The sequence below is a fragment of the Ammospiza nelsoni genome, chromosome 5, assembly GCF_027579445.1.
Source record: "Ammospiza nelsoni isolate bAmmNel1 chromosome 5, bAmmNel1.pri, whole genome shotgun sequence".
Taxonomy (NCBI): domain Eukaryota; kingdom Metazoa; phylum Chordata; class Aves; order Passeriformes; family Passerellidae; genus Ammospiza; species Ammospiza nelsoni.
Genome location: NC_080637.1, coordinates 52,736,739 through 52,757,727, shown reverse-complemented (window position 1 = coordinate 52,757,727; position 20,989 = coordinate 52,736,739). Strand labels below are relative to the sequence as shown.

The window sequence follows — 20,989 nt, the reverse complement described above, 5'->3', positions numbered from 1 at the left end:
CCCTTACTTTTTGATATCACATTTGTCCCTTGGACATTAAATCTAACTGTCCACACTCACTATCTTATGGCAAAGTCAAGGTGTTTTTACCTCCTTCTGAATTGCTGTTCCCTGTGATATTTGACTTGCTTCTTGATAGCTGAAGTAATGAGTCACATTGTTGTGACTCATTACTTTTCCATCTCTGTCAATTCTGTGCACTCAGTTTCATAATTTCTCAATTTTTTTAAATCCAGAGTCCAATAATAAGTATTCTATTCATACCCATAGGACTATGTATTCAGTACTTCTGCCTTTATATTCAGAATTGCTCTTTGTATTCCTTCTGTGGAAGTCTTCATCTGTAGTAGTAGTTCTGCATCTTACGAGCCTCATATTTAATTCTTTCTCCCTGGACACTTCTAACTGTTATAACATTGTGTTAGTAATGCAGCATGTACAATTTTTTGTGATGTTTGTGACACCAAGCCCTTTCTCTATTGTAAAACACTCTAGTTAACATGTTTGTGGGTTTAGTTTTCTTAATTATATATACAGGAAATTCTAGGTTTTATTCCCAATGAAGACCCTTTTCTTATTTGACTCTACTATTAGACACCCTCTTCCTTCAAGATTTGTTTTGTTCTTGTTTTTCCTCAGTTTAGGTCTGCTGTAATCCAATCCAATCCTGTATCAGTATATTACAGACATGGAAAACACATGCATCTGTCCATGTTCTCAGTTTCTGCTGGCTTGCCCTTTTCTCTTAGTTCATGCTCTCTATATCTTGGCTATTTCAAATGGTAGTTCTTGATTCCACTTTGTAAATGCTATCTTTTCTGCATCACTTTCCCTGCTTCAAAGCATTTTCAGTGTCTATTAAATGTTTACTCCTTCACTCTAGCTAAAACTTGGAGCTACCCCAAATACCCTTCACGCTGGGTCCTGGTTTAGCAGGAGTGGACTGTCAATATTACAAAGGCAGAGAACCAGAAAGTGCCTTCTCCCATTTTATTGTCTCAAGTGGAAATGAAAATTCTACCAGTGTATTGCAATCAGGTTTGTCCCTCAACTTTTTACTCTCTTGTCTCTTCTGTTGTACAGATTTGTTGTCCTCAAACCTTCACACTTGGCTCTCCGTTAGATGCTGAAAGAGGTGCAGCAAGTATACCTGGATACTCAGGTTCTGTTCTGGGGTGTTTCATTTATATTTAACTGCCTCTGGGAAATGTGGTAGTGAAATTAGATGCATTTGATACTCAAAATGGATGTACACAAGAAGAACTAAGGGGTCAGTTTAAATGCAAAAGTAACAGGTTCTTATACGAGTTCAGCTTTAGTAAAGCTCCCCCCTGATGAAGGTGGCAAAGGACATCTCTGAAGAAGAAACTGCAGTAAGGAATGAAACAAGTCTTGCTGAAGATTCCCACTTTCTGTTCTTGGAAGCAGAACAGGGATGCAAAAACTGGAATGAAACCTATCCTGAGGGAAGGTATTAGACAGAAATGAAACTGGGTTGTGGGTTATAGATTTGTAGAAAATTCTGGGCATTTGAAGTACCTCTAAAAATGCCCGTCTTCAGTGTGAATCAGTGAGTTTATCAAGTCAGAATGTCTAGATGCATGGACATGCTACTGGTGTGATGTCATACTTATCTGTAAGGAGAGTAAGGGAGAGAGATGTGCTCCTTAGGGGCACCCACTTCAAAGAGCCTGTGAGAGTCTCCTTTGGAAGAGCAGGAGTCAGTCTGTTCAATACACTCCCACATGGGACTGTTCAACTCTCTGAGATGTGTGACTGCTTGACACACTCAGCAAGGTGACAGAAAGAAAGAAGGTCAGGGAAATAACTTGCTCACAAGGTTCACTCATACCCAAGGCCTCAGCGGTGACGGTGTAGATCCAGCAGTGGCGACAAGCTGAGTCATTTTGGAAACAACCAGATCAGCTATAAGTTGTCTGTCCTCTTCTATGTGCTCCCCAATCAGGGGCATTGAGCTGTCCATCACCTGCCACAGGAGGCAAAAACAACAGTTAGTAAGGTGGTTTCCTGCTGGCAGATGCCTGTTTCAACTCACCTCTTACATTAACCTCTTTCATGTCTGCACATCCTTGTCAGTATCTACAGTCACCACTCTCCTCATGCTGAAACATGCTTGACTTTTCCAGGTGTGGGATTTCGCTTAGGGTTTTTTGGAAATGTGCTTCCCCCAACTCTCCATCTTCCTTCCCTTCACAACTTGGGAGCCAAGCCAAGACTTATGGTGGCTGGAAACTTTCTATATCAACTTAATACAAATTTTCTCCTTCACATGTCCCGAGGAGATGCCTCTGATGCATAAGGTCTGTCATTGTCTCACAGTACTTGGGGGTGACATTGCAATTTAAATGGCCACAGGAGAGGAGAAACAACATGTACTGAAGCCTGAGGACATGAGAGCAGCAGGGACTGGAGGAAACCAGGAAATATTTGGGATTAATGAACACAAAGCACTGCACCCTGAGAGAGAAAATAAACACCACAGATGTGTAATGAATAGGATGTCACCAAACCAGCACCAAGTGCAGGAAAATAAACTTGGTCTCTGCTTGTCTTCTTGATAATGCTGTGATACAACTGCTGCCCAAGCAAGTTCTACAAATCTACTGGGGAAAACTGGGAAGCAAGACTGTGGGGATGGGGGAAGGAAAACTGTCAAAGGATCTTTGAGGTAAGAAATGGCCTCAGAACAATAATACTGAAAGCACAGCAGGCCCTCAGCTGTATAGCGGCCCTGAGCATGATTTTCAACAGTTCATCATAAATCAAGTGTTTTGCAAACATTCACTAAATCCCACAGGAAGAACTGTGCTCTGATGAAGTTAAGATTCAGCTGGAGTAAATATAATAGTACCAAAATATCAGGGTTGGAAGAGTTTGTTTTATTTTGCTTTTATTTTTAAAGCAAACATTAAAATCCCTGGAAATGCAAAGTTGAAGGTTGAATTGCTCAAGAAAGGCACTGACTCACGCTCAGATAACAATCGGAAGTGCACTCCACCCTGGCAGGGCCACAAGAGTGCACTCTTGGAGGGAAATGGAAAATTTTGTACCCTCTTTTTTTTATTTAAAGTAGAGCAAATCAGTGAGGTGAGTTCACTGAGTTTGTATTCTGCTCTTTTCATGCAGCATAATGGTTTTGTTTAATTTCTAGAGGTGTCTTCTATGAACACTAGAAAAGCTACCTAGAAAGGTTTAACTTTGGTTAAGGTACACATGGAAAGGGGGCTGATGTTTATATCCATGGCCTACTTGGCCCAGGGGGCAAGAGGAGAAGGTTAGAAAATTATATGTCAGCGTTTGGCTAAATACACAAGGTGGCTTTTCCTTCCACTATCCACTTAGCTGTTCTTCCATTGAGAAATGAGGTGAGGAATGTGATGCTTCCTAACAGTGTCAGGGGATGGCAAATTCACACCTGGGTCTCACTAGCCAGGGGCTCCTGGTGGCCCTCCAGCAGGTCCCTGGGCAGGTTTCCCTTCTTTCCAGTCCTATCTTGAAAGGAAACGTGGCAATTACAGTTCGCGAGAGAGAAGCGGTGTCCCGCGTCCCCGCACGGCGCGGTGCGAGGGCCCGTGTGGCCGCTAGGGGATGCCGTGTGACCGCTGGACGATGCCGTGTGACCGCTGGATGATGCCCGTACCCTGCCGAGCGCTCCCGGCTCCCCGGGAGCCACCGAGACACGGCTCTGCTCAAAACACCCCGAGCCCCGCTTGTCATAGACGCATAGAATGGTTTGGGCTGGAAGAAAACTTTAAAGGCCGTCCAGTCCAACACCCTTGCTATGAGCTAAGACATCTTCAACTAGATCAGATTCCTCTCGAGCCCCATCCAGCCTGACCTTGAACGTCTCCACAGATGGGGCATCCACCACTATCTGCACAGTAAAATGTTCTTCCTTACATATAGTCTGAATGTACCCTCTATTAGTTTAAAATCATTATCATTTGTCCTGTTGCAACAGACCCTGCTAAAAGGTTTGTCCTTTTCTTATGGGCGCCCTTTACATACTAGAAGGTGCTACGAGATCTGCCCTGATCCTTCTCTTCTCCAGGCTGAACAACCACAGCTGTTTTGGGAGCTGTCTTCATAGGAGAGATGCTCCAGCACTTTAACATCCTTATAACCCTCCTCTGAATCTGCTCCAAAAGGTCCATTTTTTTTCCCTGTGCTGAGAACCCCAGAGCTGATTTCCCTATCTCAAGGATTGCTTTTTCCTATTTCTGTGGCTGCAGCGGCAGAAGAGGAAGATGGTGCTTTATAAACCAAAGGCTCCAGGGGGAGTGAGCCCTGGAGCAAGTTCCACCTGAACCAGTGAAGACACACCAGGGATGAGGCTATCTGATGCCCTGATGTGTAGTATCTGGCAGGGGAATGTGAGATTTGGGAAACAGCAAATACAGGAGTGAACGATGACATGCACAAGGGAAGGCCTTTGAAAATGGCAGAGATTTCTGACATCAGCTGGTTGCCACTGAACTGAAAACAATCATGAGATGTCACCTTGCCTGTCCTCCAGGAAGGGTGAATTGGTCTGGAACTGGGCAGATACAAATGCTAAAACTGAATAAATCAACTGGCTGAAAGGAATATGTGAATTACAGACAGACTGCACTCGTCCCTTCCTGGGCAATCACAGAACAGCTGGGCAAGGCAAGAAGATGTCAGCACATATGGACCCAGCCTTTGTAGCTGCTCAAGGTCAGAGGCTGCTCCTGGTGCAGCTGCTGCTGCCTGATAAGGTGAACAAGGGGTGAAGAAAAAGTGCCTAGGCAAAGAGACTCAGAAAAAAATCATCCTGTTTCTCCCTATGTGCCTGTATGATGCTGAAGCCTGAGCATGTTTTTTTACACTCTGATGTGCAAGAGTGGAGTGTTAGGTGATAGGAAGGAAGGAAGGAAGGAAGGAAGGAAGGAAGGAAGGAAGGAAGGAAGGAAGGAAGGAAGGAAGGAAGGAAGGAAGGAAGGAAGGAAGGAAGGAAGGAAGGAAGGAAGGAAGGAAGGAAGGAAGGAAGGAAGGAAGGAAGGAAGGAAGGAAGGAAGGAAGGAAGGAAGGAAGGAAGGAAGGAAGGAAGGAAGGAAGGAAGGAAGGAAGGAAGGTGATGATTTGACATATTAAAAGAAATTATAGGCACTGCTGAAGGGATGAGCAGGGCTCCTTGCAGGGCAGCAAGGAGCATGTCTAGTAAAATAGCTTAGCAGTCAGGGCTTATCTTATTCTTCCAGGAGGAAGAATAAACCACATGGACCATTTTTCTTGCCCTCTGCTTGCTTCATATTTTGTATCTTAGCAGAGATGTAGAAATGGGCTAGATTACAAAAAAAAAAAAAAACAAAACAAACAAACAAAAAACAAAAAAAAAAAACCAAAAAAAAAAAAGGAGAGGGAAGATTACTAAACCATACATGTTGCTGATAAAGTTCATTAAAGTGGAGGAAAAAAGAATTACCAGCATTAACTGCTAAATTCACAATCTATTTCAATATGAGCCATGAAAATGGTACATAAGTGTGTAGGCAGAAATGTAACAGATTCTGCTGTTTGTCATGGGAAACGAAAAGAAGGTGAAGTTCAAGTAAGAGCAAATACCACATGTGCAAGATTACTCTTGTGCTGTTGATAACTCATCTGTCTTAATCTAATTTATTTTGCAACAAACCACTGTGATAAATCTCAGTTCATAGCACTGCCCATCACTACTTCTGTGAATCTTTCCTGAAGAACTACTTTGTGTGAATTAATTACTGCCTGCAGCTGTATTGTGCAGATTCCTTGTTTGTTCAGCCCAATTAGGCATGCTTTCTTGTAAAGTGTCATAGCACACTGTTTCTTCTTACCAAGAAAATACAACTGTCACTCTGTCAAATAACTGTTTTCTCCCACTATCAAAAGAAAAAAGCAAAACAAAGGATCAGTTTCAGACCAATAAAAGTACCCCAGGAAGTTGGCTGGAGGCAATTAATTACTTGTCAACATCTCCCTCAGATCTGCATAAAAAGGTACCTGTTTGGTTTTGCTCTGCTCCTTATATTGCACTACTCTACTCCTTTCCCAACAGCATCCATCAGCCTGGCATCTGAGTGCCTGCTAGATATTGGTATATCAGGCCTGCTCAATCAGGTTCTCCACTGTGATAATTCAGCATGACCCATCTGAAACTATATAGTGTTTCTTCTGATTTGTGCTGTATTGAGTGCCTTGCTGCTTACCTTGCTCACAGAGAGAGGAGCACAAGCGTGCATTTCTCTGTGTGTGAGCTGATGATGGCTGTTAGAGTACAGATGTGCTTTTCACCAGTCAGTCACACACAGTGGCAGATGTGAAAACCCAGAGGCATACCCAGACAGAGCCATATAATCTTTAAGCCCAGAACAAGCAGTGTGTGCACGTACATAGGCTTATGTGCAGGAATATATGTAGGGATATGAAAACCACATATCACGTCTAACCATGTGTGGACACAATCCAAATGTCCTTACAGTTGTCTCTAGCAAGGCCACTTTCTTGCTCTTTCTTTCCCAGCTGCAGGGGCAGAGAGATTTAAAAGTGCACAGCAGGGAAACAGTCTGCTCTAGGGGATGCTCCTCTAGGTGCTGATGGATTGCATACGGGAGCAGACCCATTAGCCCTGGCCCCATCAATTCAGGAAAAGACAGAGGCTTGCCAGCGTTTGGTTGCTGGCAGCACACTTCTATCACATGGCCTTTGACAGGTCACCGCTCCCCTCCCTGGGGAGAGCAGATACATAATGCAGGAATGCGCAGTCACTGGAGGGCTCATGTGGTTCTCATCAGCATCCCAGCCCTCAGCGGGTGGGACTGCTCTCACACACATAGCTTTGCAGTGTGTCAGCACCCCTGCATGAAGCCAATAGCCTGGCTCTGCTCGTCCTCCTCAGCTGGCCTGTGTTGGTAGAGTTTACAGCAGGTCAGATGTTGTGTCTCCTCAAGTCACATACTGACAGAAGCACTTGCTTACTTGCTGGATTGTCTCTCCTCCAGGGCATCTCTTCAGTTTCCCACTTTGATTTTTCTGGCCAGGTTTTCCTTCTCTGCCCTGTTAGGATGATCTGAGTGTGCTATTTACCCCACCTCCATATCTGCCTCCTGGCATGGGAAGGAGCACATTGAGCTTTAGCTCTCAGAGCCACAGTCTGTCCAGCCCTGAATACAAAAAGTTGTAGTGCACATTACTCAGAGTAACTTTGTGGTGCTTTGTCTTGATGGCCTCTTACTGTAGTGAACGCTGTCTACACAAAAGATTTTAGAAAATACACCTTTCTTTTTTTGCTCATCAAGATGTTCCTGTTGCTTGTGAATCTTTTGCTACACTCTCACCATTTATTTTATTCTTTTAAATAAAGTGCAACTTGAATTTTTGTTTGGAAGTCCCCGTAAAAGTGATCAAAGAAAGGTTCATTCAGAGAGAAATTGAGATTTTTAGTGAACTGAATCATCTGCTGAAAAGCTGAGGTGGCCAAGCACTCTGAGGCTCTCCATTTCCTTTCACTGTCCACACTGAGAAAGGAAGGCACTTCAACCCTGACACTTTGCTGTGTATCTGCTGGTTTGGCTGGGGCTCTGAATCAGTTCCTAACATATCAGTGGGCCATGGCCTGAGGATGCAGGTGGGCACAGAGGAGCAGAGATGGCAGAGCACGCAGGGTTGGTGCAGGTTGGTGCATGTGAACTCTGAGGCAGAGTGCTTGCAGATACACTTCCCAAAGGAGACTCACATTCAGGTTGCCCATGCTCTCACCTCAATGATATAGTCTTTTCCATCTTTGCTGTGGACAGCTTTGACAGCACAGATATCCAGACCTCCAAACATTTCTGCGCAGGCATCTGCCCAGAGTCGGTACCTGCAGAAACCACAACGGTATGGCCTAGGATTAGCTGTCCTTGGGTAGTCCACCAAAACCAGCCACCCACCCTGCTGCCCATAGGAACACAAAGTGATTTGGGAGCCCTTATTACAAGCTGTCCTTCATGTGTTTTGCTGGGTCCTTGACTCCCTGTCTTGACTACCACTCGCAGGGGATGGAGTAAAAAAAATAATCTTGCCTAAAGTTTCCCTTCATTTCAGATTGATTCAATCCTGCCCTCAAAGCCACCTTAAAATGTTTCTTTCCCTCCTTGGTATTTACATCAGATCTCCAGTTGGTTGTCATTCAGCCAAGCTATAAATATTTAGCTCATTTAATCTCCCAGTAGTGTTGGCCCCTCAGCGTTTGTATTGGCTTTGCCTGAAAGCCCTCCATTATGCAGGCAGCTTTCTCCTGATAAGATGTCCTGGACATTAGGACTGGAATAAGATCAGAAAGTGAGTGTTGAATTTAGCAAGGAGTAGCCATCCCCTCTCTGATCTGTAATGCAGTAGCTCCTGCATTTTACAATTTACTTTCAATTTTATCCTTTTACAGTCTCCTGCTTCCTTCTATCCCTTGGGTGTTGTTCCTAGTCAGGCAGTCTCATCACACGGACCAGGCACTATTTGTTGGAGGAAGACCTTCAGGCTGCAGCACTTTTCCCTATCCATCCCAGGATGGGGATGTGAGCTGGTGGTCCCCTAGCTATCCTGGAGTCAGAGGAAGAGAGAGAATGACAAGAGGCATGTTATGGGGGGACCACATCCCCCCACTGCAAATGAGGAGGGAATGAGGCAGCTTGGTTTTATTTCCTGTGCAGCTGTGCCGTGGTCCTGGCCATTGAAATAAAAATAATAATCTCAGAACAGCAGATCTGTAAGCAAGGCTATGACATGATGCAGAGAGGGGAGGGAAGGCCACGGTCTCATGAAAACACCGACATTTTGCAGACCCTACAGGGACTGAAGAAAGAGCTGTTCTGGCTAAAGAACAAATTTATGTCCTTGAAGCCAGCCAGAGTCCCCATATCTTGACAATATAATGATGAACTTGTGTGAACACACTGTCTCTGGGAAGAAGAAAAATTATGACTTATATGACTACTGGTGCTCTTTTATGCCTAATGAGGAGACCAAGTGTGTTCACCCTGGACCCCCAAGGAAGACAGTGTATGAGGAGGTATCAGTAGCATAAGAAGGAGGAGAATTATGGACTGCATGAGTCAGGCATGAGGCACAGAGAGCACCCCTCATGCACTGCTGTGACCCAGCATCCAGGGGCACCATTGTGGAAACCACCTCTCTTCCTGAGGAACACCTCTTGGCGTCTGGGCACAGCAGCCAGGGAATTGTTGGTCACACCAGAGACTCTGATGGCTGCACATCTTCAATGTTTGTTGGCCATAGGTGAGCACTGGGAGCATCAGGGCTGCTGGGTTGTAATAGGAGCATTATAAGGAAGGAGATCATATTTATGCATGTGCACCAGGTGTTGCATTTTCAGAGGATTTACTGTCATTTCTGCATTACCTGAACATTTAAATTCTTTGTACTTATGTTCAGTACAGTAGGTACTTCAGGTTGCTCCTACTCATCAGAGCATTTGAGCACATTCTTGCCTTGTTTAATGCACTGGCAACTCAACAGGGTTTGTTGCATTTATGGCTGAATAAGACTGGAGTGGTTATTTGTGGTACAATTAACAAAACAAACCTTCAAAATGCAGTGTTGCAGGCTGGTAGAAATCTGGCTTTCAGTCCTACAACACTGCAATAAGGTAATGTCTACCCTTCACGTGTCTAGCTTCAGCTGTGTTATAAAGAGCCAGGATGCATTATTATGTCCATTTCCCACAGTACTATTAGGGTCTTGCAGAGTCACCTTCAGCATCTGATTTGGGGCTTGGCTTCCCTGTTTCACAGAACTAAGGGTGCAGAAGGGACCTTAGATGGCTGCCTGCACAACTCTTGTGCTCCAAGAGGAGACATTTCTTTTATCTGGTCTGAAAGAGGACAGAGATTTGCTATCGCCTTCAGAGTATCAATTTCTGTGCTATGCTATCCTTACTTTAGGACAATACAGGAAATGTTCAAAGGAACCTTGTAAGCTATAATTTATTTCTTACAGTATTATACTTGTAATGTAAGTAATGAGAAATGCCTATATCATATATTTAAAGACCCTATGCTTTTTCATTTTTTTCATCTTTAGAATGAAGAGATGTTCAGCTTGTGGGCAACTTCTTCCAGGTCTGTAACATTTAATGAAGGACAGTGAACATCTGCACTGCAGGCAGGATAGTCTACAACTCTACTGGAAAAATATCAGTGGTCTGCTAACTGAAAAAGGTGGAAAACTGCATAGAACTTGTTGCATGTTTTTCTCAACATTTCATTAGGTTTTCTTTGAATGTTCTTTTTATTGTTCTTTGGACTTTCTCCAGCTCCTTGCTATTTCTCTTCAATTGTGGTGCCCAAAACTGGACAGAGTCAGAATTAATCATGAACCTGACAAACGAGGTATAATCTCAAAAAATCTTAAATTCACTAAGGAGGAATGCCTACATGTAATCAATGGATTTTATAAATCTATGAATGATCTACTTGGATGGGATGGAGAAAAGTGATGAGAACAAGTGTTAGTTCTGCAGGATAGGAGTTACAGCAAAGCATGTTACCATGAGTCCACAGTGTTAGGCAGTTGCAGTATTAGCAAATATCACAGTGATTTGAATACGTGGAAGTAGCATTTGAAAATTTTAGTCTGTAAGATGCATGAGGGTATTCTTTCTGCTCTGTTCAACAGTGAGAAGACCTTAACTTAGACAGTGACCACTTTTGTGAGCCTAAAGCAAAAAAGTGCTTTCAGCACTTCAGCTGACAGGTTTTTTCCTGTTAAGCAGAAGAAAAATTCTTTTTCTGCCTCTCGTTAGTAATATACTTAGAATAACCTCATGTTACTTTGTGTTTTGTGCTTTGACCTTTCTGATTTTATCCCTACATGTTTGTACTGGTGTGCTTGACCTAGCATGCTGGTCTTGTTTCCTGTGGTTGCATTAACTAAAGATCTAATGATTTAGCAATGTTGGTTTCTAGCTGTACTTTCAGTCTGTTCTTCAAAATAGGACAGTTTGCCTTTGTGTTCTTAGTATTTTTTTAAGAAAACACTTGGTCTTTTAAAGTCTTTATCCAGCCTCCCAGGAGACCTCACTTACCAGTTCTCCCAATTGACCAAAGTCAGAAATACAATTCCTCCCTTCTAACCCAAGAATAGCTAATACTGTCTTGAAACTCTTCCTTACCTCTCTGTCATTGCAATCTGTTCTAGCATCGCAGAACCTGTGTTTGCCTTCCAGTTTCCAGAGATGGAAGTCCTCCTAGGAAAACAAACCAAAAGCATAACCTGAACATGAAAATAGACTCCTGACCCATCCTCCTGCATACTGTAGTGCTCATTCTTGATTCTGTGCTTGTACAGGAGGGGATGAGGTGAGGTTCTTCCTCCCAGAAGCCTTTCCAAATCCTTCCTGAACAACACTCCATACAGGATATGTTGTTCAGACTCATGAAAAACTGACTGAGGACTTTAGGCCGAGAAACCTCCAAGGAATCTTGAGCACACATCAGGCTCTGTGAGTACTTTCTTTCTTTATACATTAGACCTAGCAGAGTTGAAATGTGTGTGAAAGATCTCTAGGTTAATCACCCTTGTGTTCTGCAATGGGTAGCATCCTCCATCCATGCAATAGAAGGTCTCCAGGCAAATATTTACTGAGCAGCTTCACAAAGTATCAGTTCTGACATTCTGGGTCTACCTAAATTTGATTTCAATTGTACTTCTGTGTCCACTTCAATTTGATTTCAGTGGTACTGATGTCATAGAATATATTATCATACTGTCTTATCACTGACTTTTCACTGACTTTTCATCGTGGCTCACTGTCTTTGGACTTGGAGAATTCCTTATTTCAAAATCTTTGGAGTTTCATTAGCTGCAACTGATAGTTGTTTTCCAAAAAAGGTACTGTTGCTAGAAAATTCTGGGTTTCACCATCACTGTCAGGGGTGAAAATTTCCCTTTTCTTGACCTTGGGCCCAAGGCAGACATTGGACAGCCTGCTCTGACAACACTCCAGATAACCCTTCCATAGTGCACAAGCCAGGACAAGTCAACAAGCTGACAGGATACATCCAGGAAGCCTTCCACACTGAAAGAGATTTATGAGAGGAGTATGAGGTGTGATCCAACACTTCAATATGAGGTTGTGGGAGCCCTTGCTGCCAGTTCTCTCACATTTTCAGCAACATGTACAAAAGACACTGAATTTGCAAAACTACATTCAGCAGTGGTAATAGTGATGTCCTGCTAGACTAAAACTTGAATCATTATAGCTGACTACCAAAGGCTCCCCTTTAATCTTGTGAGAGACACCCTAGAGTGCTTTTCCCAATTCTCCTCTAAACTGGCATGTTTAGTGGCTGTGAAATTGAGATTGTATTTGTGGCCATGTTTAATGGACTGGACTGGGGGGGCTGAAGGAGAGTGGTTACTGTGTTGAATAACTGTGTTTTCATGTAGTTGACTTTTTGGCCTGTTGCCTTCAACCAGCATCCATTCTGCTGCCCTACTTCCTAAGCAACAGATTGGATTCCTCCTCAGGTTTGGACTGTCATTAGCCCTGTGATGAACTGTAAGGTCAGTGCTCAGTCTTCAGCCTTTCTTTCTCTTTTAATATGGAATTCTTAGGCTTATGTTTTTCAGTTCTGCAATGAGCAGAACCACTCTTTGCTAACATTTATTTTTAACAGAAAATTGCCCTGCAGGGGCACAGGGCATCCAAAATCCTATTAGTACTTGTGGGAACTCCTGGAGTCTCATTAGTGACAAGATGATTTGACACTGGGGTTTAGAAAATGTACCTGGCATACCAAATGTAAGCAGCTATGTTGTCCCTAAGAAAATTAAACCACAGTTTGACAGTTTTACAAGGAAATTTGACATGGGAAAGCTCCCAAAATAAGAACTCTGCTCAAGCCATTGGGCTGATTTGTTGCACTTGTTTATGCCTATCCACTGTGAGCCAGTTTTCAGCATAAGATTTAAAATATATCTCTCTGCTGTATTCCTAACTTTCCTGTTAGGGAACCTTGCTGTTTTGAAACTGAAGAGTTTTGTTTGAAGCCCACTGGATCAGACACCAAACCCTACACCACAGCCTTTGTCAAGATCACTCTCTTCCATGCAAGTCTGAGCAGTTCAGGAGTCAACTGTGCCCCCAGACTTACAGAATCACAGAATAGCTGCATATTCTCAGTTGGAAGGGACTCAAAAAGATCATTGAGCCCAACTCCTGGCCCTGCACAGCACCATCCCCAAGAGTCATATCATGTGCCTGAGAGCATTGACCAAATGCTTATTGAACTCTGTCAGGCTTCGTGCTGTGACTGCTTCTCTGGGAAGCTGTTCCGGTGCCCAACCACCCCCTGGTGAAAAACCTTTGCCTAATGTCCAACCTAGACCTCGCCTGACACAATTTTAGGCCATTCCCTCGGGTCCTGTCACTTGTCTTCAGGGAGGAGAGATCAGTGCCTGCCCCTCCTCTTTCCCTCACAAGGAACTTGTAGACTAGGATGAGGCCTCCCCTCTGTCCCCTCTGCTCTTCAAGTCACCGAGTGACCCCAACTGTTCCTCATACAGCTTCTTTTCAATTTTCTTTTTTGTATTGTATGAAGTGAAAAAGGAGACTTAGGACAAAAAAATTTTCCTAAGGATGTCCTGCCTCAAACCCCATTTCTCTTAGGGACTGAAAGGCTTCCAACAATCCTAAACATCAGGGGCCACACAGTGTACAGTCAGTATCTTAAAGAGAAGGACCCCAGACTCCTAGAGATCAGTTGCTCAAACAGATTTGTGACCACAACACCTTCAGCATTGTTAGGAGAAGTGGATAAACGAGCAGATCAAGAGCTCTTGGTGTCCTATCTCAGTCTATAAGTAGCTCTAGTTTAGACACAGGTGATGTGCACATTGAACTGCTTTGGAGGTGACAAGTCAAAAATCCCAGTCATGAAACTACAAAGGAAGGGTATTACCCTCTTACTAAGAGCTGGTGGCAAGAATAGCCCATGTCTGAAAGTCAGTAGCTGCTGGCTTAATTCAAAGTGAACAATATTTCATGTGTCTAAACTGGAAATAATCCTGCTGTTTGCCTCCAGTTGGGGTGAGTATGGAAGCATAATTTCTGTCCCAATTTCCCCTTAACATAAACTGTTTTCATGTTTTCTCTTTACCAGTATTACAATGGCAGTCAAATACACTTGGTGTAATTTTAGGCATGTATCATATGCTGCTTATCTGCTGTTTTCAGACTGGCTCAAGGCGGGGACAAAGTAGGAGTCTGTTAGCAGTGTAAATCTGGAGTCACTGTTCTGAAGCCAATGGGAAACCAAACTGAAGCCTTGGGCCATAGGCTGGAAGGAAGTGCATTGAACATCTGGGGCAGGGAGGAATGCATGACTCACCCTGCAGCATCCTCCCTCTGTCAGATGCTTGGTGCAAAGTAAACATATTCTGGAGAATTTCAGTGCAGTCTTTTCTCAATAGAAAAGGGGTTTTTAAAGTCTATATGTGTGGGTGAAGGTATAAAATTACTGAATAGATTCCATGGCTCACAGATCAAAGCAAGTCACTTAGTATGACGCTACTGCAGATGCTGGAATTGTCTTTAAGGCTGAGATTTGCTAGCATGACTAATGGTTTTGAGTCTCCTATTTGGGACACCAGTGAGAGCTCTGATATTTTGGGTGCTTTTACCTCTGTCCTTGGACATAGTGGGGACTTATACCATAGAAAAAACCTATTTTGTCCAGTGCTGGAGCGGAAGGAACAGTCCCTGGTGGGACTGACTATACTGCTCTCCCAAGCTCACATCCATAAATGGCTCTCTCAATCCAACTCAACCTCCTGGGTTAGCAAGTCACTGGGTGAATCTTGCTGTTTGCTTTCTTTGCTAATGAGCTTTATTTCTCATTAAGGTGTTCTCTGTTCATGTGAGTTTTCACATTAAAACATTTTTTCTTTATCAAACAATTGTCTGTGCAGCTATACTCCCAAGTGGGATTAGGTCTTAGTGTGGCTCCTTTCTTTCCTCAATCATCTGGTGGTATTTCTGATTGCTGTTCTGGATGAGTGCACGGTGAGTGTGAATAATAAGTGAGAAGAGAGTATGGTCAGGATAATTTGGCTTTTGTTTCAGTTAGAGGCAGTTGGGGAGCAGGCTCTGGAGCCAAGGCTGGGTGTGTTGGCAGGAACAGGGAATTTTAATTGATATTTTAAACCTTCTTTCCTTTGGCCAATTTGAGTCAGACTCTCTGAGATGTTAGTGTAGTATTAGGCAACTGTGCTATTGTTGATCTGATTCAATTACAAATAAATTTTCTTTCATTGAGATCACATGAAGTAGGAAAGTGTCCCCCATGTCCTTCCTTCCCAAGAAGAATGTAACTCAGTCATTATCTAGTTTTCTTAAACATCTCTGTGCTAGGAATCCAACTGGGAATTTTAGGCAGTTATAGTTGAAAAATATATGATTGTGTACATTTGAATATCTTGTTTAACTACGCTTTAGCAGAACTATGGCCTAGAGGTTTGCAGACATGGACCCAAAAGTCACAGTGTTGTGGGTGTTAGGTAACATATGCAATTTATCTGGCGACCTGAAGAATGTACTGCTGGAACTGACTACTTGTCCAGAATTCTGTGATTGGATAAGGAGCCTCTGGAGAAGCTGTGCTGTGTGGCTTTTTTCATTTACTGGTTTGTAGTAAGAAGAAACAGGTGTCTTACTGACTCATGTGGTTACATCTCTAATTGAGCATGGTGACTACTGAAGTTTGGCTGAATGCTTTTTAAGACTTTTAAACATGCCAGCATTGAAGATTGCTGTCATGCCACCTCCCTCACTGCACCACAGGGCAGGGAGGAGCTTTGGGGCACCCACAGAAATGTTTCACCTCCTGTCCCTCCTTTGTATGCATCAAGGAGCACACAAGCAAAATGCCCACAGAAACTCTGTGTGCTGCCCCAGCTGAGGCCGTTCATACCCGGTGCTCTGTGCCCCTCGTGTGATGTGGTGCTGTGATCTGCAGCTGGGGAGAGCATAGGGTGCTGCTGTGGACTGAAAGATGGAGTGCTGCTATGGCCTGGACACTGTAGGACTCCAGGAGTTGCAGCTAGTTCAATCTTCTTTATTTTTTTCTCCAGGTGGAAAGTGGGTGGGTTCAGCTCCCACTAGAGAGTACTTGGAGCTGGAGGACTTTGCTGGAAAAGATGAACCCTTCAATAACAGGATGGAGAGGTGATGGCCAAGCACAGTCATTATAGTGGGAATTAAGTGAATCTCAGAAAGAGACAGACAGAAACAATGACCTGACAGTGACTAATAGAGAAGATGATTGGGATCTGGGTTCAGAGGTGGGAGAAGAACAGCAGGGTTATTCTTCAAGGAAATGAAGTCAGCTACACACTCCCAGAGCAGACACCGACTCAATCACATCCATAGCCCTGCCTCGTCCCCGTCTCGCTCTGGCATAGCCATGCACTCACATGTAAGCCTTGTAGTTGCTGCCAATTTTCTGGATTCGGATGTCGTATTTGGAGTCAATGAATGGCTCGGTGGTGGCATAGGTTTTTGCCATGGCTACTATGCTGGCCATGTCCCGGAAGTCGTGCTGGTTCTCAACTTTGACCTTGATTATCAAAATCCAGTGAAAAAGAGACAAGAGCAAAAAGAACATGAATACTTTGTGAGCAGAAGTCATCTCTGCACCTGAATAGCACAATGTTTATTATGAATAGCACAGTTTAACCCCCCCACAGACACAGCTGAGGACAGAGCAAGGCTTCTGTGATTCAAAGAGAGAAGCTTCCCAGAGCAAACCAACCCAGACCAAATCCATCCCATTCTCCTTCCTCATGCACCAGCCCTGGTCATCCTGGCACCAGAGAGGCAGCTAGACCTTTTGCCCAAGTGGATCTTGCTAATGCTCTTTGCTTTTAGGATGCTTCAGAAAAATATTCAATCTCTTAAGAGCTATTACTTCATTCAGACTTTGCAACTGCTGTTTCCCATGTTGGGATGGATGAAAATAGAGTATTTTGGGCAGTCAGGAAATACAAACCAATTCCAGGAAATCAACATGAGAGCTGGTTGTCTGTCACCTCTAGCCTTCAGTTCCCTGGCTTTTCACATTAACCCACTTCAGACTTTCTTTGAGGAGCGTAGGTCTCTTGACTGAACATAAACTGAGGGAAAAGGATGTCTCTGGGGGAGTTTTTGACTCTTGGGGAGACTTGTGTGAGCGTGAGGCAATGGGCATGTGGGTGGGACAGCTGGTTGGGTGTCAGACTTGAGTCTCACTTGGAAACAAATGAGCAGTTGAGACCTATGAGCTACAGTTTTTCTGAGAAGATGGCTTTTCACAGAGCTGTATTCAGTTATGGGAAAACCTCTGTATCTTAATTTAAAAAAAAGTTAAATGAGGAATGACCAAAACAGTAGAAATTCTATTGATATACTCAAACCTCTACAAAAGCTCATTGATTTGGGAAAGCAAAACTGAACAAGAGGTAACAAGAACATAGTGGACAACTTCACTCATATCTTTAACCATGGCCTTTAGTGTATTGGCAAACACTTGTTTGGTGCATCACAGAAACCTGTACGAGTCTTGTTCCTTAGGGCTGGACGTTTGCAGGAAGGGTGGATTAATTTGTGGAAGAAAGACCATGACTGTATGAAAAGGATGAGCAAGTGAGTGACTTTCTTCATGTTATTACCCTCACTTTGTCTTTTGGAGATGCATTAAGACCACAGCTGGAGATTGCAGCCCTGCTTTGCTAAGCATGCATTGACGGGTGACAATCCAAGGGTGTCTTCTCCAAAAGAGTTTTCCAGCTGCATCACCCTGTGTTAAAGGAGGGTGATGCCAGACTCTGTGGAGCCAGCTGAAGGAAGCACATGCAATGGTATTTGGTGTTTCCTTGCAAAGAACAAACAAGTGGTTTTACGTATCTGCTTTCAACCATGGGAGGGTGGGAGCCATCTTCACTCAGGAACAGAGAACAAGCTTGTTGCTAACCTGCTTTACGCTGTTTAGATTGTTTTGTGTAAGTGCCAGCTTACACACAGAGCACATGCAAAGATTTAGACACATCCTGTTGCAGAAAAGCTTTCAAAAATGGAACAGTTGTGGGGAAGGTGAAAAGTGCAACCAGTTTGACCGATCACCATTTCTAGATGCCTGAATTTGCTTCTCCTATTACTGACCAGCAAATACCCCTAGTCCTTCTCCCTTTTGCTGTGGTGAGGGTTGTGCTCTCACCATTCCAGGAACTGCTGAGGAAAGGAGCAGAGGGTGATGACAGTCATCTGTGGGAAGGTAGGGTACCAAAAAAAAAAAAAAAGGGAAATAACAAATATAAAGGGGATATATAAAGGCAACCATTGCATGGCATTCAGGAGGAGCAGCCTTGCTCTAGGCTGTGTTGTTTCCCTTTCTGTCTGAGTGGGGCTGTGCGGGGCAGGGTGAGGTGGTAGGAATGCCCTGGAGGCAGTGGGGAGAATGGGAGAGGGAACCCAGAGCCTGGACTTGCAAAATACCAGAGAAAACAATGCAGGCTGTGTTGGAGCTGGGTATTTTTGTTGCACTGATAAGAGCTGCCCTGGGCTGAATAACATCAAGCAAGAGAGTTCCACCCAGATGAGATGATCACAGGAGGGACTGCAAGGGCAGGCGACACTGACGGTGTTAAAACATATTCTCCCGCACCCTTTTGGGAGTGAGAAAATACAAAAGCCATTATATAATGACCTACTTGGAGCAAGGACGTTTGTAGGATTTGAAACAAAGTGCTGTGCTTGTGCAACAGACGTCTTTGGGCCCAAACTGAAATATTTGCATACTCAGCCCAAGAACATTTGACCCAGAGCAGAGCAAAGGATGGAGCTCCCCCCTCCACATTGGAATTAGACCATATTATATTGCTAGAAACGAGCTCATCTTGTTAAATGTGACGTTTCCTCAAAAATACAGCATGTCTGGAAAGGAAGGGTCCATTTTTCCTCCTCCTCCACTACCCCTTCCCTAGAGGGAGAGAAGGAAAGCAATTGAAAATGTTCCCTCTAATGGGCCTGAGGACTTTTGGCTGGGTTAATGAAGAGGGGGGACTCACCAAGGACACAAAATAAGAAATGAAAAATAAAGATGACTCCCACAGTGCTACACCACTGCACAGTCCTCAGGAAACAGCTCTGGCATCTTCCCCGGCCTCTGCCAGAGTACTTCCCATGGACTTTTCAGAAAAAGCAACTCACAGAAGTCCCCTTGTAGGGGATCACAGCCTTATTTCCCACCAGGCATCAAAATAATCACCACACCAAAGCTGAAATCTGAGCCACCATTTGTTAATTGTTAGAGCCAGCCAAATTTGACAAAACAACAGCCGTGTTCTGGGTTAATGCTGGTTTATCCCAGGGTACGGTTATTACTTCATAAACAGGAAGCATTCAAGTTACAGTCAAATTAGATTTATTTTCCTGCCTTATCTATTGAGTCCCCCATTTTATTAGCTTTCTACTTTTAAATTTTGTATAATTAATTTCCTCCTGCCTTGTAACCCTTTTAGATGTCAATAAGATATCTATTTTCCTAACAGAAGAAAAAATCCCAGACATAGCCAAAGCCAGGATGGCTATAGTGTGACACCAGAGGGCATTATTTAAGAAGGTACTATTAAAAATCAATCTAGTGCAAAGTTACCAATTTACCTAACAAGAGACAAATCTGTCTCCTAAAATGGCAGGTTGGCCAATACATGAAACTGATAAAAGGTGGTGAAAAGAAACCAACAGGAAGCCATCCCCCCCCCCCCCTTTTATTTTGCAATCTTCTTAGGATAAATTCGATATCCCATTAAGTGCATAGAGGAGTGCAAACAGTGAATACAAACACAGCCCCTGCCCTGGCAGGCTGTTTGCTTAGCTGTGCTGGCTGTTTGAGCAGCAATAGACTCATTCTGAAGCCATAAGGTGCTGTTTGCTGTAGCATTTTAGTGACCTATTAAGAAGGGTTTGGGTCAGTGTGTTGACAAATGCCTTTTCTGAGTAAGAAAACTCCTCCTTCCCCTCTGGCTCTCTTCTCTAACCCAGGCACCAGTGATGCCCTAGCATGCTCCCTGTTGGAAAGGGGAGTCTGGCTGATTGGCTGGGGACGTGCTCACACAGGTGTGACCATCCCTTTGCCCTGTGGTGGCATCTCAGAGTCTGATGCCACCACATGACCTGCATCTGGCACCTGTTGCCATCCTCAGCCTGCCCAAGAAGCACTGATCTTTCTGCCTTTGGCTGGAGAGCAGTCCAAGGAGCAGATAATGAAGAAACACTCTGCTCCATCCCTGTTGCAGACCTTGTTTTGAGATCTTTCTTGCAAGGCAGGATTTTGGATTGGTTCTGGCAGAGTTAAAACCCCACTGTGGCAATTTCCTGGGCAGTCTGAGCCACACCTCAGATCTGTGAGCACAGGTTCCTTTAGTGAAGGATCTGTCTGGGTAGAAACTTCTGCTTCTGCTGTCTTACAGGTCCCTAATCTGCTGCCTCTTCTACATCCCAGATGTTCCTGGACACCAGGGTCCCAGGGCTACAGCTCTCCTCCCTTATCCTTAGTCTAAGCACTGCAAGGTCTGGCTTTGCAGTCCCCTTTTGCTTTCATTATGTGGCCACATGAAAAATTAATCTCTTAGCTAAAGTGCCATAATTATTTTAGTCCGCTAGGACTGCCCTAGCCTTGCCTTGAGTGTCATCCAGTGTGAACTCTGCTTTTGAAGTTAACTCTGCCCTACAGGCTAAACACACATCACTTTGGAGATAACTTGCAGAAGCACTTTCTGTGTTTAAAATGAGGTTAGATCCAGGTTCAGCTGGAAGGTGAGTGTCCAAGGCTGAGCTAGAGCTGGACTTGGCAATGTGGTGTTTAACTGAATCTTGGTAGGCTTGAAATAAAAATGCACGGTCTGAGTGTTTTCCTCCAGAGGAACTGGTGCAGCCACA

At 43.9% G+C, this 20,989-nt stretch overlaps 1 protein-coding gene across 1 annotated transcript in view; it reads right to left on the bottom strand.

Moving 5' to 3' along the window:
• Positions 1 to 20,989, bottom strand: part of SYN3 (synapsin III) — a 190,450-nt gene that overhangs the window by 12,099 nt on the left and 157,362 nt on the right. Inside the window, exons 8-11 of the mRNA XM_059471664.1 lie at positions 16,489 to 16,631; positions 11,186 to 11,260; positions 7,777 to 7,879; positions 1,853 to 1,987 (exon numbers count right to left, since the gene is read on the bottom strand). Coding sequence (XP_059327647.1) covers positions 1,853 to 1,987; positions 7,777 to 7,879; positions 11,186 to 11,260; positions 16,489 to 16,631 — 456 coding nt within the window. The remainder of the gene's footprint in view (positions 1 to 1,852; positions 1,988 to 7,776; positions 7,880 to 11,185; positions 11,261 to 16,488; positions 16,632 to 20,989) is intronic.